This window comes from Lactuca virosa, chromosome 8 (genome assembly GCF_052849685.1).
Source record: "Lactuca virosa cultivar CGN04683 chromosome 8, Lactuca_virosa_CGN04683_v6, whole genome shotgun sequence".
Lineage (NCBI taxonomy): Eukaryota > Viridiplantae > Streptophyta > Magnoliopsida > Asterales > Asteraceae > Lactuca > Lactuca virosa.
Window position 1 is genome coordinate 99,147,604 of NC_136433.1, and position 25,661 is coordinate 99,173,264.

Below are 25,661 nucleotides of genomic sequence, written 5' to 3' on the forward strand. Positions count from 1 at the left end.
TGGTGTTATAAAACTTATTGTTGTGTGTGATTCGATCAGTAGGTGCAAGCGAGCATTTGAGTCAAAGTTTATCCATTCCTTTTACCCAAAGTGGGATAAAAGCGATATCTGTGGGCCCCTCGATGATTTAGTGATGACACCCTAAGCGCTTGGCCAAGCCGGGACTAATTTGATGTGTTCGATTGTAGTCTGTTGTCAGTCGTCATAAATCAGAAGTCGGGAAACTGTATAGAGAGAATGATCAAATTCATGTCTTGTGTCTATACGATATCTTGAGAATGGAGGAATATATAATCCATTATCTAAAGGACACGCGTATCTGATAAGATCAGAGTTGACAGCGGCTTTAGAAAGCTACGATTGCTGATCAGGTTCTGAAGTAATACAGAATAGTTATTAGACTTATCCAAGTGGGAGACTGTTGGATTAGTGTCTAAGTCTATACTTATTTTGGTATGTACTTGACCCGATTATGAGCATGGTCCTTTTGGGTTGCCTTCACCATAGCAATATGTAGGATGAATTAAGGAGAGAAAGGTTTAATTATGATTTATTAATATATTATAAGAATAATGTATTAAAGGAGAAATCATATTGTTTAATTAAGATTAGTCAAGAATTAATTAAGAATTAATTTAGTGGCTAAAAGAGATTAATTAAACTTAGGGGACTGGATTTGTAATTATAAGATAATTACAATTGGGCTATGGATTACCTAAATAATATAGGTTGGACGAATTCTATGGGAAGCCCATAAGGAATTCGTCCAAGAGATATGTTAAAGGAGTCCATGGGCTGCTTAGGGCTTAAGCAGCCAGATTAGGGTTTCCTAGTTGTAAACCCTAATAGCCTACATGTATATAAAGGACCCTTAAGCCCCAAAAACATGGACAAGTAATCCTTTAGGGTTTCCAGCCGTTTTTGGTGCCTCCTCTCTCCTCCCTCTTCATCCAAGTTGCTTAGTGGTGTTTGTGACTCCATTAGAGGTGCAACACTTGAGGCACTAAGCTTTCTGAAGCCAATCAAAGCAAGGATTGATTGTTATTGCTATATAACAATCAAAGGTAATTACTAAACCCTTATTTCAGTTCTTATTTGATAGATCTAGGGTTTATAGCTTTGGATATTCAATTGCATGTTCATTAGACAAACTAGATCCAAAAGCTATTAGGGTTTGCATGTACACCATAGGAATGATGTATTGCTCGAAACCCATCAGTGGTATCAGAGTCTAGGGCTGTTTGTTAGTGAATTTGATGCTTGTTTGATCGATTTTTGCATGAAAAACGAAGTTCTTTTGCCTTCTGAATCTACGACTCGGCGAGTCAGTGGATGAACTCGGCGAGTCAAGCCGACTCGGCGAGTCCATGGATCTGGCAGCGTTTTTTGGCGATTTTGTTGCTGCTTTGGCTTGGGATACTTACCATAAACGTTTTTAATTCATAAAATCCGATTTTTATTGATATTGGGTGATTATCCTTACCAAAATAGAAGATAATTGTCAAAATTTAGATAATCTTTTGTTTTATTAGATAAAGATTGATTATTTGTAATTTAGATTTGAATTATCTTGTGAAAAAGTTTCAATTTTCCCCTTTAGGTTTTATAGTTTAAATTTGAACTTAAAAGTTTTGTTTTTGAAATTTGAATAGTTAAACCCTAATGTTTTGAAAAGTTTCAAAACTTGCCCTCAAGTTTTGGAATTTAAAAGTTGATTAAAAGTTTAATTTTGAAATGTTAAATTCTAAAACCCTCGTATTTTTGAAAAGTTCAAATTACACCCTTATGGTTTTGTTAATTAATTAAAGTGTATAATTAAAAGAGAGTTAATAAATCCATAAAGTTTTGGTTTACATTTAATTAAATTAAAAGTATAATTAATTAAATTAGACCACCTAGTATTTTAAAAAGTTTAAAATACACCATTATACTATATGTAACATTAAAAGTCTAATATTATATATGTATGAGTAAAAAGTCAGTCTTACCGTTAGTAGGCCTCATTCATGAAGCTGGTCTATAAGGGGTGTTTAAGGAAATTGCCTATAAAATGGCGATTGAATGGGTATCCACTCTTACCCACCGCACTCTTGACTAGTGGAGGGTCGTTAGCCGAACGGGTAGGATAGGACGAAACCTTCCATTATAAGTATAATGAAGTACAAAGTAACTACATGCTTTTACAAATTCCTAAATCATAGTTACTTTAGGCAAAATGTGAAATTGTATGCTAATCCATGGAATTACACTTCACACCCTTGCCAAACGTTAGTGGAGCGTGCGTGGTTAACCGGCACACTAATTTGGGGTTGACATTGGTTGTAAAGGGTGGCTCGATGTTTATCATAGATCAATGGAGCATGTGTGGTTAACCGGCACATTGATTGGGTGATAGTATCATTGAGTGCATCACGTAGATTCGTATGGTTATTCACACCTTATTTGTGATCCTCGGCATCCCAGTCACAAATAGAAGGGCATAATCGAGATTTAACATGCCATTGAAAAGTTCAATGAATCTCAAAAGATCTAGGAGTTTCAATTCATTTAAAACTTAAACTTTATTTTGTTTTTCATGGTGGGAATTGGTAAATCGTCATTTACCTACCTTCAAATATTCTGCAACTAGATTACGACATCCCTCTTCTAGGTTGTAGAGTATTATGTTGGATCCTAGCCTTGATGTTTCATTTGGGTGTTACATCAAGGATTCTTATCAACTAACTTGAATTTTCTCCCATTTTGTAGATGTCTAAATCTTACAATGGTCTTCCCAAGTCCCTTGGAACAAGCTTTCCAAATGAAGATGACATTCCACGATACGATCAAGGAAATGAGAGTCATGCTTCACTTCCTCCACCTCCTCCAATTATTCTCCCTAACCCACAAGTTCAAAGGCTTGAAAAGTTCAAGCTCACTCAAGCCCTTTTGGCAAGTAAACACGAAGTTGGGAAACCTGTGTGTGCACACATCTTAGAGATGAAGTCACACATTGATAGGTTAAGGATGATGGGTGTCGATATCTCAAAAATGTTGGCTGTTGACTGGGTTCTTTAGTCACTTCCTGAATCATATAGTGAGTTCGTTAGAGAGTACAATATGATGGACCATGACGTAGCCCTCATTGATTTGACCTATTTGCTTATAGCTGCTGAATCAGAAATGATTTGGCGTGCTGATCGAGCAAATTTGTCTGGCAAATCAAACTCCCAAACTTCAATGGACATTGAAAATGGTGACATTAGAAGTCCAGAAAAGGTAAATTCTGAGATAGTCCCTTGTGCCATTCCAAAAGAGTCCATCTGCTTCTACTGCCAAGAGAAGGGGCATTGGAGACGAAGCTGCCCTGATTACCTGGGAGATCTAAGAGATGGGAGAGTCAAGACGTATGGCTCTACTTCAGGTAAAATCTATTAACTAACTCTATAAGTTCCTATTCTTTGATTCTTAATACATGATGTGATAAGATTACATTTTGATGTTTTTTTTGCAGGATCGAAGAAAAGAGAGGAAGCTTAAGGAAGAAGCGTGCTGAATCTGATCATGAAGAAATGGATTTCGATCGCATGGACTCGAGGATCATATTTTTGAGCTGCTACTCTAGAGTTAGGATAGAATGATAAGAAATATGAAATAACATAGTTTTTCAGTTGAATTGCATTGTAAGGACAAAATTTTTCCGCAATAAAATAAAATTTGATTTTGTCTTATTTATTTATCCTTGCAATGGTGTGTATGAAAAATTGATGTTTGATTGTTTCTATTGTTAGCAATAATGGATTCTTTATTATGTTATTTGTGGAAATGTCGAGAATTTGCCAAATAAGGGAAGATTCTCATCGCCCAAGTTTCAGTTGGACAGAAACTTGGAGTCATGCAACTTGGTTGCGTGATGAATGAGAAACTTCATATTTGGAAATTAGACTAATTCTTTGACAAAGTGTCAAGAGAAGGACTAGGAAATCGAGTACACTAGGTTGTGCATTGATCAAGTCCATCACAAGAGTGATAAAGATATTCGTCATGATTTACTAGAGTTTAGTAAATATGATTATACTTATAAGATTAAGTATAATTCCGAGTTGATTGAAAGAGTTTCAATCAATAGCAGAACGAATAAGAAGAATCAAGTAGGCAGAAAGATAAAAGTTTCTCTATTCTAAGAAGAAGGGAGAGTACCTTTTATTGTGTTTTATGATAAGTCTTAATGATTAAGAACCATATCTCAATTGATCCTCCAAGTGAGTCTTAGTGCATTTGTATGTCTAAGAAGAGGAATCGAGAATTGTAGAAATGGTTAAAATCAAGAAGTCAATCATACTTCGTTCCAATATCAAGTCTTAGAGTTATTCCAAGATTGTGAATTGAGTGACAAGTCTTTAGTAGGTTTATAACACTCAACAAATGTGGAATTGGAAAAAGTCTTCTTATTCGTGCACATTTGAGATTGGTAAGTTGTGATGTCTTGGATAAGACAAAGACCAACTAGAACCAATTATGTGAAGTGATAGTCTTGATAAAAACTACACTAACTCTTGAATATTTGTTTTGTCAAGGAATGTTTCTTGATAAGAGAATCTTATATGTCAAGGAGTCAGTGGGAGTCTTAATGGTCTTGACAATCAAAGGTAATTACTAAACCCTTATTTCAGTTCTTATTTGATAGATCTAGGGTTTATAGCTTTGGATATTCAATTGCATGTTCATTAGACAAACTAGATCCAAAATCTATTAGGGTTTGCATGTACACCATAGGAATGATGTATTGCTCGAAACCCATCATTTTGTTAGCTGTCAGGGCTCGACAATACACTCAGCATAGGAGTGTGGGTTATTTAGCGTGTGTAGTAGACACGCGGGTCAGGGAACAGACCACGGATTTCCGAGAGGGTGGACAATCGGCATGAGGCCTAGGGTTGGGCTGGGGATATAGTCCACATAGTAGATCAGAAGTTCGAAGCCCCAAGTGGGTGAGAACGGGATGCATGAGAGAGAGCATCAAGAGGGGTGGTCCAGGGAGATGCTCAACAGTTTAGAGCGGTCCAAATAGACTGAAGGCCAGTGGAGCGTACTAGTCAGACTGAAGGCTCGGAGAACGGTCTAGACACGCTGAAGGCCCAGAGAGGCGGTCCAGACATGCTGAAGGTTCTGAGAGTGGTCCAGATAGACTGAAGGCCTGGTAGGGCGGTCCATTCATGCTGAATACTCTGTATATGTGAGTAGATCTATGTTAGGGTATTGAGTAGGCTGCTATGCTATAGCAATCAATGGGTTTGTTCCAAATTTTGAACCTGCGGTTGGAGTAGGCTGAGGACTCCGGTGTATTTTGGTTGATCGGAAGTGTTATTAGTGGTCGGACAGAGTTTAAAGGATCTTGGTGATCTCATCAGTTCGGAGTGTCTCCGAGGTTTCATCATCTTGGATCGGGTGATACTCCAGTTGGAGACGGAGAGTGGATATGAATGGGTATTCGTCAGTTTTGGGAAGGTTTGGGATTAGAATATCCTGTCATTCCGGTTCTGGGAACCGGGTTAGATCTTTCTCATGATTGGCTATGGCATTTGGATAGGGTTGAGGCGGTCCTGATCTACGCAGTAGGCCAAGATACCCGGTGCGGGCCGACTGTAAGTCGTAGGCACGGAGGCTCGAAGGGAGTAGTAGGGTTGAGGCGGTAGGCCAGCAAACCCTGAGATTTTTCGACTCGATAGTTGGATTGATTAGGCATGTTGGTATGCTAACCCGAAGGAAGCGGTATGGGTTAGGTATGAGGGTCGTGCTGGTTGGCCGGTAGTGGTAGGTGTGTTGTTGTTGATTTGAGCCATTGTGATTCATGTGTGGTAGTAATTTTCGCATCGTATGTTGTGCGTTTAGGACCTTCGAGTGGCAGAGGAAAGTGGATATCTGTAGGGTCGAAGTGTTGGGAAACGAAAGTGACGACAGTAGTGTCGATCGGTCATCGGGAGCATTCTAGTCATGAGCTGAGGAACGGGGAGGGCATACCAGACTCGTGATGTGGGCTCAGAAGCAATCCAGACTTATGCTGAGGACCACGTAAGGGTATTCCAGTCATAGGTCGTGGGCGTAGAGACCGTGATAGTTATATTCCCTGCTGTAGCAAGTTTGAGGTAAGCGTATTGTTGAGATTTGGGTAAGTTGTACTCGGTTGTGTCGAGTCAGAGTAGATAGAGGGAGCTGCAAGGTTGGGATCCTTGGGCTTCAAGTATGGTTGTAGGCATGGGTTATGTGAGTAGTGGTATTCCAATCTAGGGTATTCCATCATGAGGATGACCGGACCCTATGATTGATTGGACCCGATGCGTTTGGTATTCAAACCTGAGGGTTGATTGGGCCAAACATGTGTGGGAATGAGTGGGTATTCCACCCTAGGGATGACTGGTCCCGTTATAGGTGTGCCTGGTATTCCAGCCCGAGGCTGATTGGGTCAGGTGCGAGTGGTTATGAGATATAGCTGGTTAATTCATGGGAATTTCTAGAAGCTGAAGGATGCAGTATCCTGTCAGCACGAGAGAGAATGGATTCAAGAAGAGGATGGATTGGGTCCTAACATTGCGAGTTACTCGGGCTATCTCTAGTTTGGAAAGGGAAGGGTAGTTTGACACTGTGGGAGGACCCAGTGGGTCATGGTGGTACCTAGTAGTTGCAAGTCACGGAAGTGTGTTCCTGACAGGACTGAATAGTATCATCGGGTGATACTTGGCTATTATGTGTTGTCCGCAAGAAGAAAAGGCCGATGGTCGGCTTGGAGTGTTGGCAAGGGTGCCTCGCGAGTAGGAGATACGTTAAAGGGGGAGTGTAGTGGTCGGGTCTGGGAGGACCTGAGATAATTGGGAAATCGGAGTCTGCAGTGCGAGTAAGTTGTTCGGAAGCGTATGCTGCAGTAGGCTTCAGGGACGAAGCCTAATTTAAGTGGGGGAGAGTTGTAACATCCCAAATTTCAGAAATATGATATAAGGGCTTAAAGTGTACATTGAGGAAGCTACTCGACGAGTAGGTGCGAGTACTCGTCGAGTCAGATCGGGATTTGGTCGCGAATTAAGTGACCAACTAGCCGAGTCGGAAGCTGGACTCGACGAGTTGGTACTGGGAAGAGAAAACCCTAATCTCAAGGCTTGCACCCTATTTAAAGGACCTTAAGTCCTCCCCTCATCCTCTTTGTCACCCCTTGAGAGTCAGAAAACCCTAGAATCGGGTGTGAGCCTATGGAGTGAACTTGGAAGCTTTGGAAGGAGATTCTAGCAAAGAAGGCTTGTAAATCAAGTGTAGAGCATCAACGGATTTGTGTAGATCAAGAATCTACTTCAGCTTGGGCACATTTTAGAGGTAACAAGTTGTTACCTTGACTCTATTGCATTTATATCTATTCTAGAATGATATTTGGGGCCATTTTGGCATGTTAAGGGTCTAATTCGGGTTAGGGGTCTAGATCTGAGGTTGCTACTTCAAATCTAGACTTGTCTTGGTCCAGAACCTCGCAAAGTATCAGCCCTTGGCTTGTTGGTGAAGCATCATTGTCTTAAACCTAGCTCTAGAGTGATTTGGGCTTATAACTCCTTGTTTCCACGTAAAGCTTGCAACTTTACGTGAGAGTCATGCCCTAGAAGAGTGGATCTACAGTTTGGAGCCCCTGCAAGACTCGAAAAGCCTCTGCATGTATAAAGGACTGAAGAGACTCGGCGAGTCTGTTCTTGGACTCGGCGAGTCTGTTGAAGATAGGCATGAACTCGACGAGTTGTAGGAACAACTCGGCGAGTCTGTTGAAGATTGTCGTGGACTCGGCGAGTCTGTTTTTGGACTCGGCGAGTCAGAACGCAAAACCCCAACCTCTTCTGGTTAAGACTCAGATCAGTGAGTTGAGTGGTGACTCAGTGAGTTGGACATGATAGGACTCAGAGATCGTTAAACTCGACGAGTCATGGAGTGACTCGGCGAGTCGAGTTGTGATATAAGAGTTTTCTGAAGTTGGGAACTCGGCGAGTTGACGGGTTGACTCGGCGAGTAGAGTCAATCAGGAAGGTTGACTTTGGCTAGGACTTTGACTTTGACCTGTTTGACCTTCAGGGGTGTTATGGTATTTTGGATATTTATGTCATGGTTCATTGATGACATAAGGTGTTGGAGTTTGGAGCAGTGCTTCGGGCCAGTGTTTTCGTGTTTCGATTCGGCAGTTGCAAGGTGAGTTATCCTCACTATATCAACAAGGTCTACGGCACCAAGGCCGACCCTTTATCGGATTTGTATTCGGGTATTCGCATGATATACTTATTGGTTTGTTAGATCTGTGTCCTGGTAGTTAGGACGGTGTTATATTAGTGACCGGTTAGGTCGGTATCCTGGTTAGGATGTTGCTATGCTATTATGATCTGTTAGATTGGTATCCTGGTATATAGGATGATGTTATGTTCGTGACCGGTTAGGTAAGTATCCTGTTTAGGATGTTGCTATGCTATTATGATCTGTTAGATTGGTATCCTGGTATATAGGATGATGCTATGTTAGTGACCTGGTTAGGTCGGTATCCTGGTTATAGGATGTTGCTATGATTGATGATCTGTTAGATCGGAATGACTGTTATATATATGCCAGTATATGTTATTTATGTGCACATGGTTATGTTGATGGGTGGGTTGAGGCGGGGTCCTGCTTCGTGCGGTTGAGGCCAACATACCCGACGAGCGGTACGGATAGACTGTGAACCTGCATGACGATCCAGTCATACCGAAGGCTCGAGATAGATCCAGGTAGACTGTAGGCCTTGCAAGGCGGTCCAGTCAAGCTGAGGGTTCAGTATGCATGTTGTTCTGTAATCGTTGATATCATATGAATATGGTTATATGAGGTTGGTATTTTGGGGGTAACTCACTAAGCTTTCAGGCTTACAGTTTCAGTTTATTGTTTCAGGATCAGCGGATGGCCGCGGGGAGGCGAAGACGTGACCGTACACTTCCTCGATTGATGATTATGATTTCTGGGAACTCTGATGTATAAACTATTTTGAAAACAAATTGTAATAACTGAATGGTTTCAAATGATTTAAAAAGTTTTAAATTGGCTCGAATTTTATGGGTGTGACACGATCGAAGTCGATGTGGCTCCTTTTTCCAAAAAAAAAAACAGAAGATGGAGATGGTGGCGGAGCAGATGATGAAGAACAGTATGTGCGTCGAATAATCCAGAAAACCGCTCACCTCCCACTTCCAAATGTTGTTTGACTCACCCTCAATCTTTCACTTCGTCTTTCCCCTTTCCTCTCAATTTCTGGTAACAGTGGGTTGCGAACGAAGCAAATCTAAATAGATACAGAGTGAGGATTAGGGCATACAATCGAACTTGAAGACGCAAATAAGAGGAGTCGCACTGCCAGATCGAAGTAGGGTGGCGATTAGGACACAAAGTGTAGTTGGGGTTGAGAGATAGCGATCGGAACGACAGTGGCGGTGGCAGGCGACCTTTATGGAGAGAAATTATGTACATCGATAGTTTTCTTAAAGAAGGGTACAGAGGCGGAGGAAAGTAATTGGATGCAGAAGCGGTGGAGGGAAACGTTAGAGGCGGTGTATCATGGCTGAAAGAGACGTATCTTCAAAGCAAGGAAAGGGGTAAAATATGACTATCGAAAGTTATGTGGTGAAAATATAAAATGCAAAATTTACGTGGCCAAATTCAGAAACCTTAAAAGATTCTTGTTCCAAACCCCCACGAGATTTAATATATATATATATATATATATATATATATATATATATATATAATATAATTAGAAAAATGAAAATAATATGGAAAATGTTAACAAAAAAATCAAAAAGGATGAAAGCTGGGAAAAGAGTCGTTTGGCAGAAGTCGCAAACAATAGAATTCGGTGGCCAAAGTATAAATCCAAAAACTTTCCTGCTCAAACATCCCACGAGATTTAATATGTATATATAATTATAACCTATTTTGTCGTTGACATCCATATTTAAAAATTCATATTATAATAAATAAATTGATATCTAAGTTATATTAATTTATTTTGTCGTTGCTAATAAGACACCTTTAGACAATTTATTGACATTTTTATAAAAAGTCAATCTATAATTAACTACTTATAATCAGTTTTTTCCGAAAAGAATGCAATTTCAACCAATAAAAATATTTCAAAAATTAATTAGGGTGTCTATATGATAAAATAGGGTGTCTTTAATTTTTAGCCAACCCCTTAATATCTCTTATTAGCTCCCTAAGTAGTATAGATGCTTCAAGTTATATCCATGTTTTATTTTAACATCTTCTTTTAGCCCTTTAATTTATATAAATGTTCCACATTATATCCATATTTTATTTTATATAAATAGCGTTAAATTATGACTTTTAGCTTTTTATTTTTTTATTGTATATACATATCATTTTTTTAAAAATAATTTCAAATTACATCCTATTTGTTTTTAAAATTTTATTATATATATGTATCGTTAGTTTATATAAATATAAAATAAAATTATTTTATTATTTATATATCTACACTTTGACCAATAAAAATATAAAAATACAACAAATCGATTTTTTATTTTTTTTTTAAAACTTGTTTTTATTATTAATTATCAGATAGATTTATGAGTAGATATTAATGATGTACATGCAAGCCCATGTAAAATATATGCATTATCATCATTTGGTAACTTAGATTTAAATTTTTTCACCTTCCTTCCTTTGTCTTGTAATGTATATTATTTTATTCTGCTTTCTTAATGTAAAAAAAATATTTCATTGTCTCATAGTTAACTTTTGCTTATTTTTTATTTATTTTTATTTTTTTTCATATTTACATTATTTAAAAAATATTAACAAGATTTGTTAAATTATCATGTTAAAAGTTTATATTTGGTTTGATTAATTAAACTAAATCTAATTATGATTTTATTAGAATTGGCAACCTGCCAAAAAACTTTAACACCAAAAGCACCACGGGACTCTAGTCAGCTTAAAGAAAATTATTTTCCTATAAAGTTACTCACTGTTATTGTGCTCAACGTTGTACCGACTACAAATTATAATTTTAAAATTTTATTTTAGTCCCTTTTGTTTATATAAAAGTTACATTTTATAATTCTTAACTTTAACTTACGACTACAAATTATCATTTAAATAAAATAAGAAACTATCAATATGTTATACCAAAGCCTTTAATAAACCATATCTAGCCTAAAATAGATCATAAAAATATACAAATTTAATATATTTGTGCCACTTAAACGCAAAGTTTTTTAAAAATAATTTTTTCAGAAAATCTCTTATTATATGAGCGTGTTAACCTATTAATAAGGAAAAGCGATTTTTTTTAATATTATTGTTTTTTAGAAACATGTGTATACATCCACAAAAAAAAAATTAAAAAAATTAGTTTTCAACAAACCTTCTAAGTGTAAAAATTATGACTAGCTAGTATTGATCTTTTATTTGAAAAAAAAAACAATCGATATTTTTTTTTGAAGTTATATTTGAGTTTCACATATTTTACCCAACGAATTTAAAGTAAAATTTAAAAGTTATGGGTTTGTTTTGTAAATATTAAATATCTCGGTATCATATCGCTAGTAATCAGAAAGGAGAAAAATAATATAAACTAAAGTAATTATGTCAAACTTTTTTTTAAGTCAATGGGTGCCATTAACAACACCCGGCGACAACATGAAGGGATTGTTTGGTGGGATCGTCCCTTTGATACTTGTAATTAAGATCAAATAGGTTTTTTTTTTTTTTTGGAACATGCTAGAATTTTATTGACCAAACTAGGCAAGATGCCAAGCTGGGAAGAAACCACCAAACAGAAGAAAACAGAAAAAACACCAAAATATGCCAGTTTACAAGATGGTGAATGGGTTACAACACCATTTCACCCAATCTCCATTTCCCATTTTGCCCCTATGTTTTACCCATCCGAACACCAATGAGATCATGTTATCAGCTGTTTTAGCCGGTTTTAAAGGAGTGTTATTAAATACTATGTCGTTCCTCGCCCGCCAAATACACAAAATAGTACCATAAATAACACTTAGGAAGATTTTCTTTTTCTTTGGCCTGTTCCCCCATTTAGAAGCAAAATCAAGTAATTCAACCACTGAAGCGAATTTTTGAGGCTCAATGCCACACCACTCAAATATCAACCTGAATGTTTCCTCCGAGTATGAGCAATTCGCCAAAAGATGGTCCGTCTTTTCTAAATCCGATTGACACAAAGGGCACGTTACCGAATTAACATGTATTCCCCTATGTGGAAGAGCATCTGCTGTAGGAATTCTATCCATGGACACCCTCCATAAAAACACCAATATTTTTAGTGGCACCGTGTGAATCCATTCGATCCGTTTTAGTGATGAAACCGCCAATGCCAAATCCGCCTGATATCTAAGTATATCCACCCTAAAAATTCTATCTTGTGTAAGTGGAAATTTCCAAGAGTCTAGCACACTTGAGAAGATAAAGTTGCGTATAATTGTCTGAAGTTGAGACAACTCCATCAATTCAACAGGGGAGGATGGGGCTTTCTTCCATTTCGCCAAAAAACCTTCTTCATCTCTCCTTTCCAAAATTGATGCTGACTTCTTCTTATCAAGCTTGAATATGTTAGGAAACCGAGAGGCTAAAGGTTCCACTCCAATCCATGTTTCATGCCAGAAACTAGTATGTTCGCCATTACCTACCTTCACCACAAACATGTTAGCCGGTATAGTATTTAAGTTTTTATATCTTAATCTTAACTATCTTTTAAAGTATATTGAACTTTTATTGAAATTTAAGAGATAATAATTTAATATACAAATTTGTTATACACAAACCACTCATTTTTTCATAAACAAAAACTAATTATGATAAAGAATAATCAATGAAAATATTTAAGGAATGAACATCAATTAAATTTTGTTTCTTTTTTAATGTAAGCATGATATTTGTCTAAAGGTTGGACATGAATTTTTTTTAACATATCAGCTAGAAAAATTTGTAGTCATTGAAATAGTCAAATAACATTTTCTGGAAAAAAAACCATTCGTCGAAAAAGTAATAATTGTAGCCGCCGCTTTAGCCGGGTGCACACCTAGTTAAATTATAAAGTTCAGCAAACATCCGTCCGCTAAAAGTAAAAAAGAAATTAAATATCCTCCTGTCAGACCCCGAAACCGGCGGCAGAAACGTTCCGGGGCGGAGGACGTCATACGTAGTATCACAACAGTTGTATCATAGTAAGCATAGTAAACACAACCAAACATTGAATACATACATAAGAAGGTTTACATTGTGTTAATACAAAGTTTATGCATATCAGTTTATAGCAAAAGTAAAAGACGTGACTTCAAAACGCTCCGTCTTCTCCAAAAGTTAACAGAAGTACCTGTCTATTGATGTCCTGAGAATACAAGCAGTTTTAAAATATATCAGCATAAAGCTGGTGAGTTCATAAGCAGTTGATTCTGGTAAAAGATATGTTTCTCTGATTCTTTGAAAGGTTATTACCAAGAAAATCCTATATTTTCTTATGAAAGATGTTTGATTTCTCATTAGTTATATGATAAACCACTGTATATGAAAGGTTATGTTATCCCAAGAAAACCCTATGTTTTCTTATGAAAGATGATGGTTGGTTATTGGTTCCGAAAAGAAGTGTACAAGTATCTACCATACTTGTATCGTTAGGTGTAGTTTTCCTTGAAAAACCCTGGTTGTTCGCCGAGAGTCGTATTAGCCTTATTACATAAATAAAACTAATAAAGTAGGTAGTGAACTAATTCCTAAGGGTACTACTGATACCCTCTAGTAATCAAAACAGTTATTACTTTGAGGTTAGTTCACTAGGTTCTTTATTACCAAAAATAATTCTCTGTTATCTAGGTTGCGAGTTTCATAACCATACATTAAATTAGATATGACACGTACGGTGGTCAGTATCTTTTTATGACTTTGTCACCCATAGACCTGATGGTCCCACTGTAGCTAGCAGCAAGGTGCGGGATAGTCAGTCCCGTATAGATCTATACACAAGAGTCACGCTCTCCCTAGGAGATTCTGGTTACAAGAATGGTCCTACACTCACGAATCCGGTGGAGTGTTACCAAGGACGTGTCTCCAATCCTTAGATTAAAAAACTTACAAGTAATAATACAGAAAAATCTTGTTTACGATTGGTATGAATCCTTTGTAAAATATCACAATTTAATACAAGATTCATAAGTTCATGCTTTAGTTTTGAGAACAGTTTCTACGAGTTGATTTCTAAATCGGGTGGTAAAACGGTTTTCATGTGTTTGAAAGCATACTAATCATGGAATTATTTTAAACAAAATAATATAATTGAGCACAAGTCTTCTTGTACTTTTGCTTGTATTCCCCCCCTGAAAACATTAAAATACGGAAAAATGTAGGGGTATGAACTCACCAGACGAGAAATGTGCCGGATAGGATGCTAAGTGTCAATTTAGGGCTTGAACACGCGCGAGGATCCTATGTAACATGAGGAGATACATAATTGTATCTAATTAGACATTAAACTACTAATTAAGTAAGATAATACACCCGAGGCGCGAAAACACTTTATTTCAAGTGTTAGGAATGATCCGGGTTGCATCTAAGGAGTGTTGGGCCTTGATATGGAGTTTACTCTTCAAGTGTAAGCCCTTAGGGGTGTTTACGGTCCAAAGACCATATCCCCCATGAGTTTACGGCCGTAAACTCATGGGAATGGTGCATTTGGGTGTTTCAAGGTCTCATGCTTCACAAAGAAGGGTTCTAGGGTTGATTCAAGGGCTTAGGAAGTGTTTGGGGCTTGGAATGGACCCTTTATGGAGTTTACGGTTTCTGAACCACTCCTTGGGGAGTTTACGGTCGTAAACACATGGGTTTACGGCCGTAAACTCATGTGTGTCCATTTTTCGTGTGTTTTGGTGGTTGTAGGTCATGCATGCAAGGTTCTAGACCCAAATGTAAGCCATACAAGGTGTTAAGGGCACTTAAACACCCTTTGGAGGGGTTTACGGTTTTGGGAGACCTTCCCAAACCGTAAACTCATGTTTACACTTCTCAATCCATGTTTTAGGGTTGTAAGATCATTCAAGCAAGTTTCTAGGTCATTAGCCAAGCATTGGAAAGGTTTTGGGGCATCAAAACCCCTTTTTAGGGTGTTTACGGTTCATGAATGTTCATGGACCGTAAACCCATGTCTAGTCCCATGAAGACATGATTTTGGTGTTCTAAGTTCATGCATGCAAGTTCCTAAGCCATAGCTAAACATTAGAAGAGGTTTGAAAGGGTTTTGGGGCTTCAAAACTCCCTTATGGGAGTTTACGGTTTTGGGAGGTGTTCCCAAACCGTAAACACAAGTTTTTGGGGTTTTTGAGAGTTTAACCCATAGATTTGCATGCATGTTAAGTTAAACAATAAGCTAGGAAGGATTACTTACAATTTTGGAGCTTGAATGAGGTGATTCTTGATCAAAACCCGATTTTAGAGAGAGAGTAGAGAGAGAAAGTTCCAAGGTGGGTGAAAAGGTTCAAATGGATTCCACTCAACCCTTATATGGGGTTGAGTCCACGGTTAGGTGGGGACACACCCAATCCCGACATTAAACGGAGTTTAAGATCTTACCTGATTAAATGACCGTAACCCGACTTAGTCGTAAATTAGAAATTTTTCCAAAGGATTATCGAGGGTATTATATGTGATTTTATTGATTTCCTACACGTAGGAAATTATGACAATAACCCTAGATGAATTATTTAACTTAAAAGTTAACGGACAATTTTAATAATAAAATAAATTTTATTAACGGAAAGGGTTACAGTGACGGAATAAAATTTCGGGTTGTCACATCATCCCCCCCGTTAGAGGGAATTTCGTCCCGAAATTTAGAATTAAGATACAAATCATGGATTTGGAAAGAGATGCGGATATTTCTGTTTCATCGAGTCTTCGCGCTCCCAAGTGAATTCGGGTCCCCGCTTGGCATTCCAGCGAACCTTCACTATCGGGATGCGGCTTTGTTTCGTTCGTTTGATTTCTCGATCCATGATTTCGATTGGTTCTTCCACAAAGTTCAGATTTTCGTTGATCTTGATCTCATCAAGAGGGATCACAAGGGTCTCATCGGAAAGACACTTTTTAAGATTAGAGACGTGGAAGACAGGATGGATATTGCTAAGTTCATGAGGTAATCGAAGTTTGTAGGCTACGGGACCGATCCTAGCGAGGATCTCGAAGGGTCCTATGTATCTTGGATTCAGCTTTCCAGGTTTTCCGAAGCGTATCATGCCTTTCCAGGGTGAGACTTTCAATAGGACACGGTCTCCAACCTGGAATTCCAAGGGTTTTCGTCGTTTATCGGCGTAACTCTTTTGTCTATCTCGGGAGGCCTTAAGTCGTTCTCGGATTTGTACGATTCTTTCGGTGGTTTCGCGGATGATTTCTGGACCAGTGAGAGTGCTGTCAGGGACTTGTCCCTTGACCAGCTGCGTGTCGCCCACCTCAGCCCAGCACAGAGGGGATCTGCACTTGCGGCCATAGAGGGCTTCGAAAGGCGCAGCCTTGATGCTGGTATGGTAGCTGTTGTTATAAGAAAATTCAACCAAAGGAAGATGAGTGTCCCACGGTGCGCCGAAATCGATGACGCAGGCTCTCAACATGTCTTCCAAGGTTTGGATGGTCCTCTCACTCTGTCCATCTGTTTGAGGATTGTAAGCCGTGTTCATGTCCAGCTTAGTTCCAAGAGTCTTCTGTAGTGACTGCCAGAATCTCGAAGTGAACCTGCTATCCCGATCGGAAATAATGGACACAGGCACACCGTGCAGTCGGACTACCTCTTGGATGTAGATTCGCGTGAGTCTCTCCATTTTGAAGTTTTCCTTGATAGGAAGGAAGTGAGCGGATTTGGTTAGTCGATCGACAATTACCCAAATGGCGTCGTACCCACTCGGAGATTTGGGTAGTTTGGTAATGAAATCCATAGTAATCCTCTCCCACTTCCATTCAGGTATCTCTGGTTGTTGGAGTAGACCGGAGGGTTTCTGATATTCGACCTTTACCTTGGCGCAAGTCAGGCACTTGCCCACGAAGGTAGCGATCTCTGCTTTCATGTTTGGCCACCAGTATAGTTTCTTGAGATCCAGGTACATCTTATCCGAACCTGGGTGTACGGAGTATTTAGTATTGTGAGCTTCGTTCATGATAACCTCCCTGAAACCTCCGAACTTCGGGGTCCAGATTCGGTCCATGAAACAATAGACTCCGTCGCTTCTGATCTCAAGATTTTTATCCATTCCTCTCAGGGCTTCATCCGGCATGTTCTCTGGTCTTAAGGCTTCCAACTGAGCCTCTTTGATTTGCGCGGATAAATGGGAATGGATAGTCATGGTCAGTGCCTTCACTCTACGACCTGAGTACTCTTTCCGGCTGAGGGCATCTGCCACCACATTGGCCTTGCCGGGATGGTAGCGGATTTCACACTCGTAATCGTTGAGTAGTTCAACCCATCGCCGTTGTCTCATGTTCAGCTCCTTCTGGTCGAGGATGTGCTGTAGACTTTTATGGTCAGTTAAGATAGTGCACTTAGTTCCGTAGAGATAATGTCTCCATATTTTCAATGCGAAGACTACTGCTCCCAATTCTAGGTCGTGCGTCGTGTAGTTGACTTCGTGAACTTTCAATTGTCTTGAGGCATAAGCAATGACTTTTCCCCGTTGCATGAGCACACAACCTAGGCCCTGATTAGATGCATCACAGTAAACAACGAAGTCTTCTGTCCCTTCGGGCAGAGACAGTATAGGTGCGCTGCATAGGGCCCGCTTCAATGTTTGGAACGCAGTGTCTTGCTTTTCACTCCAACAAAGGGTACGCCTTTCTGAGTTAGAGTGGTTAAGGGTTTGGCAATTCTGGAGAAATTTTGGATAAATCTGCGATAGTAGCCAGCGAGACCCAAGAATTGACAGATTTTAGTGGGTGTCGTTGGTGCTGACCAGTTCTCTATCGCTTTGATTTTGGAGGGGTCCACGTGTATGCCTTCCTCGCTTACTACGTGACCTAGGAAAGTTACTCTTCGGATCCAGAATTCACATTTGGAGAATTTCGCGTACAACTTCTCTGTCCTTAAGGTTTCCAGTACTGATTTCAAGTGTTGTTTGTGATCTTCCTCGTTTTTGGAATAGACAAGTATATCGTCAATGAATACGATGACGAACTTGTCCAGGAAAGGACGGCACACCCGATTCATCAGGTCCATGAATACTGCCGGTGCGTTGGTTAGGCCGAAGGGCATAACTACGAACTCGTAGTGACCATATCGAGTTCGAAAGGCTGTTTTAGGAACATCACCCTCATGGAATCGTAGCTGATGGTACCCTGATCTTAAATCTATTTTCGAGAAGTAGCTGGCTCCCTGAAGTTGATCGAAAAGGTCGTCTATCCGAGGAAGAGGATAACGGTTTTTGATTGTGAGCTTATTCAGCTCCCGATAATCGATACACATTCGAAAGGATCCATCCTTCTTTTTCACAAACAAGATCGGGGCTCCCCAGGGTGAGGAACTCGGTCTGATGAATCCTTTGATGAGCAGCTCGTTGAGCTGACTAGATAACTCTTGCATTTCTGCTGGTGCTAATCGGTAGGGAGATTTGGCTACGGGGGTAGCTCCGGGGACTAAGTCGATACGAAACTCGACTTGGCGTTCAGGAGGGATTCCTGGGAGGTCTTCTGGAAAAACATCGGGAAAGTTGCAGACTTCGGGGATGCTCTCGAGGTCATTAACTTCTTGCTTCTCGTTAATGACGTGGGCTAGGAATGCATAACACTCTTTCCGCAGGAGTTTCTGGGCTTTGATGCACGAAATGATGCGAAGGTTTGAACTGAGTTTATCACCGTAGATTACAAGAGTTTCGTCGAGGGAAATATTGAGACGTATAGCCTTTTCGAAACAAAGGATATCAGCACGATTGGGGCTCAACCAATCCATGCCGATGATGACATCAAAGCTTTTTATGGAGACTGGCATAAGGTCGATGGGAAATGAATGGTCGTTTAAGGTAAGGGTACAACCTACGTATATCTCGTTAGTGCTCTCTTTCTCACCGTTAGCCATTTCGACGGTAAACTTTTCGGTTAATGGTTGAGGATTATGTTTGAGAAGACGTTTGAATGAATGGCTAACAAAACTTCGTTCTGCACCAGAATCGAAAAGGATGCATGCATAAGAGTTGTCGAGAAGGAACGTACCCGTGACAACGGTGGGGTCGGCGACTGCCTCCTCTTGTCCCATAGATAGAACTCTCCCGGTGTTGTTGGTTGTTGCTGCTTTGGGGCAGTTTCTCTTGAAATGTCCAATCTCTCCACAATTATAACAGGCTTGACCGACGCCTGCTCTAGTGGTTTGATTAGTTGGCCGAGCTGGTGCTTTGCAAAAGCGAACCGTGTGCCCCTTTTTGCCATAGTTAGAACATGACATTTCACGACATGGGCCGGGGTTATGGTGGTAGTTACATTTGTCACATCGAGGAAGGGTACCAGCGTATTTACTGGTAGGTGCTCGAGTGGCAGGAGTAGCAGTAGGAGTAGTAGCAGCGTGGACTGCCATTGTATGTTGCTTCTTTGAGGGCTCCTGCGAAGACTGACCCTTTCTCTGTTTCTATGATTTTCTCTTCTCACCACTCCCTTTAGCTGGTTCAGGAGCGGCTGTCACTTCATCGAGATCGTCACCATGATCAATCAGAGTTTGCGCCAAACATTTAGCGCTGTCGAAGGTGTCTGGCTTCGCAGCTAAAACATTTCCCTTGGTTGGCTGGGTCAGCCCCCAAATGAATCGTTCAATCTTTTTGCTTTCTGGGGAGATCATTCCCGGACAAAGGAGTGCTAGGTCTTCAAACCTAGAAGTGTAGGAAGCAATGTCGGAACCCTTCATCCTTAGGGTCCAGAGTTCGTGTTCGAGTTTCTGCATCTCGCCCCGTGAGCAGTACTGGGCTATCATAAGTTCTTTTAGGCTTTCCCAACCCATAGCATTTTCCACCGGTAGGGTTAAGGACTTGACCCGGCCGTTCCACCAGGTTAATGATTTATTGAAGAAAGTGCAAGCGGCAAAGTTCACTTTGTTGGCCTCCGAACAGGCACAAATTTCAAATATGGACTCAATCTTTTCGAACCATTGAGTCAGGGCAATAACACCTCCTGTGTCGTCGAAAGTTGTGGGTTTTGCGTTCATGAAGTCCTTATAAGAGCATTCTTTCTGGCGTTCCTGACCGCCTTCCTGGATTTGGGGATGCATACCACCTCCCTGACCACCAGATCCACCAGGATTCATTTGTGACATTGCGGCAGCCACTGCGGCAGTAACAACTGCCTGGAATATGACAGGATCAAACTGAGGAGGCGGTGGTGGTGGTGGAGTGTCGTCGTTTCTCCTGATAGGTCTTTTTCGGGGAGGCATCTTGTTCTAAAACAATCAGGAAGAAGAGGATGGTAAGTCCTCTGGATAGAATTAAGAGATATGAAACAAGGGATATCTCATTATGGCAGTTAGAGTGTTCTACAAAGCGATAGAACAGGAAAATTTACTAATGTGAATGAGTTATCACTTAAAGGAAATGAGTGGCAACACTTGAAGGGAATTTCTACGAAGTATGTGGTTCTGACTAAAATACTCCTATAGTATCTTAAGTTGTATGGATACTAGGTAAGTTTTAGGCCTGTTGCAACACCAAAGTCACTCACAAGCACATGTTGGTCATGTCTCGAATGAATATAGTTGATCAGGCTATATTGACCCTAGACACGATTACATAACTGCCCAGGTTTAACCGCAATGTTCAACATCCAAAATACTTTTGTTTTGTTCTGCTTAAGGCACGGTTCCTGGGATACGGGTATACTTGTATACTTTTGTAAAAATACTTATATTTTGAAAGTATACTTTTAGTTTAGAGCACTTAGGCCCCTTAGTGTTTATAGTTGTATACCATGTAAGGTTCGGTATACTTAGTTCACTATAAACAATAGCTCTGATACCAATCTGTCACACCCCGAAACCGGCGGCGAAAACGTTCCGGGGCGGAGGACGTCATACGTAGTATCACAACAGTTGTATCATAGTAAGCATAGTAAACACAACCAAACATTGAATACATACATAAGAAGGTTTACATTGTGTTAATACAAAGTTTATGCATATCAGTTTATAGCAAAAGTAAAAGACGTGACTTCAAAACGCTCCGTCTTCTCCAAAAGTTAACAGAAGTACCTGTCTATTGATGTCCTGAGAATACAAGCAGTTTTAAAATATATCAGCATAAAGCTGGTGAGTTCATAAGCAGTTGATTCTGGTAAAAGATATGTTTCTCTGATTCTTTGAAAGGTTATTACCAAGAAAATCCTATATTTTCTTATGAAAGATGTTTGATTTCTCATTAGTTATATGATAAACCACTGTATATGAAAGGTTATGTTATCCCAAGAAAACCCTATGTTTTCTTATGAAAGATGATGGTTGGTTATTGGTTCCGAAAAGAAGTGTACAAGTATCTACCATACTTGTATCGTTAGGTGTAGTTTTCCTTGAAAAACCCTGGTTGTTCGCTGAGAGTCGTATTAGCCTTATTACATAAATAAAACTAATAAAGTAGGTAGTGAACTAATTCCTAAGGGTACTACTGATACCCTCTAGTAATCAAAACAGTTATTACTTTGAGGTTAGTTCACTAGGTTCTTTATTACCAAAAATAATTCTCTGTTATCTAGGTTGCGAGTTTCATAACCATACATTAAATTAGATATGACACGTACGGTGGTCAGTATCTTTTTATGACTTTGTCACCCGTAGACCTGATGGTCCCACTGTAGCTAGCAGCAAGGTGCGGGATAGTCAGTCCCGTATAGATCTATACACAAGAGTCACGCTCTCCCTAGGAGATTCTGGTTACAAGAATGGTGCTACACTCACGAATCCGGTGGAGTGTTACCAAAGACGTGTCTCCAATCCTTAGATTAACAAACTTACAAGTAATAATACAGAAAAATCTTGTTTACGATTGGTATGAATCCTTTGTAAAATATCACAATTTAATACAAGATTCATAAGTTCATGCTTTAGTTTTGAGAACAGTTTCTACGAGTTGATTTCTAAATCGGGTGGTAAAACGGTTTTCATGTGTTTGAAAGCATACTAATCATGGAATTATTTTAAACAAAATAATATAATTGAGCACAAGTCTCCTTGTACTTTTGCTTGTATTCCCCCCTGAAAACATTAAAATACGGAAAAATGTAGGGGTATGAACTCACCAGACGAGAAATGTGCCGGATAGGATGCTAAGTGTCAATTTAGGGCTTGAACACGCGCGAGGATCCTATGTAACATGAGGAGATACATAATTGTATCTAATTAGACATTGAACTACTAATTAAGTAAGATAATACACCCGAGGCGCGAAAACACTTTATTTCAAGTGTTAGGAATGATCCGGGTTGCATCTAAGGAGTGTTGGGCCTTGATATGGAGTTTACTCTTCAAGTGTAAGCCCTTAGGGGTGTTTACGGTCCAAAGACCATATCCCCCATGAGTTTACGGCCGTAAACTCATGGGAATGGTGCATTTGGGTGTTTCAAGGTCTCATGCTTCACAAAGAAGGGTTCTAGGGTTGATTCAAGGGCTTAGGAAGTGTTTGGGGCTTGGAATGGACCCTTTATGGAGTTTACGGTTTCTGAACCACTCCTTGGGGAGTTTACGGTCGTAAACACATGGGTTTACGGCCGTAAACTCATGTGTGTCCATTTTTCGTGTGTTTTGGTGGTTGTAGGTCATGCATGCAAGGTTCTAGACCCAAATGTAAGCCATACAAGGTGTTAAGGGCACTTAAACACCCTTTGGAGGGGTTTACGGTTTTGGGAGACCTTCCCAAACCGTAAACTCATGTTTACACTTCTCAATCCATGTTTTAGGGTTGTAAGATCATTCAAGCAAGTTTCTAGGTCATTAGCCAAGCATTGGAAAGGTTTTGGGGCATCAAAACCCCTTTTTAGGGTGTTTACGGTTCATGAATGTTCATGGACCGTAAACCCATGTCTAGTCCCATGAAGACATGATTTTGGTGTTCTAAGTTCATGCATGCAAGTTCCTAAGCCATAGCTAAACATTAGAAGAGGTTTGAAAGGGTTTTGGGGCTTCAAAACCCCCTTATGGGAGTTTACGGTTTTGGGAGGTGTTCCCAAACCGTAAACATAAGTTTTTGGGGTTTTTGAGAGTTTAACCCATAGATTTGCATGCATGTTAAGTTAAACAACAAGCTAGGAAGGATTACTTACAATTTTGGAGCTTGAATGAGGTGATTCTTGATCAAAACCCGATTTTTAGAGAGAGAGTAGAGAGAGAAAGTTCCAAGGTGGGTGAAAAGGTTCAAATGGAGTCCACTCAACCCTTATATGGGGTTGAGTCCACGGTTAGGTGGGGACACACCCAATCCCGACATTAAACGGAGTTTAAGATCTTACCTGATTAAATGACCGTAACCCGACTTAGTCGTAAATTAGAAATTTTTCCAAAGGATTATCGAGGGTATTATATGTGATTTTATTGATTTCCTACACGTAGGAAATTATGACAATAACCCTAGATGAATTATTTAACTTAAAAGTTAACGGACAATTTTAATAATAAAATAAATTTTATTAACGGAAAGTGTTACAGTGACGGAATAAAATTTCGGGTTGTCACACCTCCTACTTTTGTTCATATTTTTTTTCTTATCTATTTAAGATAATGACAAATGTACAAATTTAACATCTCAATCAAATTTAAATTAAATTGAATGACACTTGTCACCATCTAAAATAGGTAGGAATATAGTAGAAACAAAAAGGAGAAGGATATTTCTAACCCTTTTAAGACAAAATTGTAAAAATATCCCGGTGGTCGTCAAAAATATGTGATTTTAGTACAAATTTTTTTATGTCCGTATGATTTTTTTCCAATTTTTTTTAATTGTTATAATACATAAATTAATTAAAAAATAAAAATAAAAAGTCGGACCCACCTCCCACATGCATCATTGTCCTCTCTCTCCCTACCCAAACCATTATCGCCGAGAACCACCTACTCCTTTTAAATCAATCAGAAAAGCACCACCTCTGCCACCAAAGTAAAGCATCACCACCTTCGTCACCGGAAAAAAAAACTCTTCTAAACCATTCAAACCCATAAATGCATTCAAAACAATAATAAAATCAAAAAACCCAAACCAAAATTCATACTACAAATTCAAGAAAATAGAGTGTGTTTCTGGTGGTGGGTGTGGGTGCGATGTCGAAAGTCTGGTAGGGACAAACAATGACATATAAACAATGGCATAAAGCGCCTTATATACACCTTATAAGGCATGTGGATGCAACGACGAAAGTCTGGTAGGTACAAACTAACGCGAAGTGGAAATTGTTTTCTCTCCAAAAGACTTGTACCAAAACATGCAAATCTTACTAAGTACTAATAGTCATAACTGATACAAAACTGATACATTGGGTTTTCAACCCATAATAATATAGTTAATATATTTAATTATCAAACAATTAACCCAATTACCCATCCCCGTTTACTTCTTTATTCTTCCCTAAGGATCTATCCTAAGGGTTATCATAGTCATCATAGTTGCCAGTACTGTTACATGGATTTCTCCGCAACACATGTCAGTAGGTTTTGTTTCTATTTGCATTCCTAAGGATTTGTCTAAGGATTATTTTAATCATCGATGCTGATAGTACTGTTCCATGGATTTCTCTATAATACATGTCAGTAGGAAGTAGAGTACATCAAATCGGCACGAAGTCCATCGTTGCCTGTGTTCCACGGGACTGTCATCAAATAGTCAGGTGGTTGTCATCTATACGCCGTTAGACGACTACATCGCTTAGTACAGTAGTACTAGGAAGTTAAGGCCTTTTATTATTATTTTCATCCCTCATCACCCATCTCCCTCATTATTTTGTTCATCCCTCATTATCCATCACTACCTAATATACTATAGGTATGAAAATACGTATGTATAAAAATTATCCTATATTATTTCATCTAACACACGACATTTTTGCACATAAGCTCGTATAGAATTTAATTATCTAAATACTTCATATCTATGTGTAAGATAAAAGTAACTATACACTTACTTGATAAAAGTGGATGCCTCGGAATTTGGGCAGGACTTCGCCTTGGTACTTTATCTTTTCCTCTTACGTGACCTAAGTTCACATTACTAATTTGGGCAGAACTTCGCCTTGGTACTTTATCTTTTCCTCTGACGTGACCTAGGTTCACATTACTAAGTCTTAGTCTTACATTCCTCGCGACTAATGATAGTCTAGATTCCTCACTAATCCCAATGTCTACATCAAGATCTATAAAGTAAGGAACAACAAGGTAGGACCATATCGGAGGTAGGTTCTATTTGGCATATGGAGTATACTATTTGGAAATCCCATTTTAAACATGTTAACGTTACCATGAACGGCCATGTTAAATGTAACAGAAGTATAAACGAGACGTTATCTCGCTAGAACCTTGGACAAGGCCCGTCCTTGGCCTAAGTAATCCAGCACCGTGGTGGCAGTTTGTTTCCCTCCACGAGGAAAGAATATTCCCCGTGATCTTCTCATTCACT

At 39.3% G+C, this 25,661-nt stretch overlaps 1 protein-coding gene across 1 annotated transcript; it reads right to left on the reverse strand.

The window, feature by feature from the left end:
* Positions 1 to 11,858: 11,858 nt before the first annotated feature.
* On the reverse strand, positions 11,859 to 12,713 carry LOC145130673 (uncharacterized). The gene has a single exon (XM_079065443.1). The coding sequence runs from the start codon at positions 12,711 to 12,713 to the stop codon at positions 11,859 to 11,861; it is 855 nt and encodes a 284-aa protein (XP_078921569.1).
* Between the last annotated feature and the right edge of the window lie 12,948 nt (positions 12,714 to 25,661).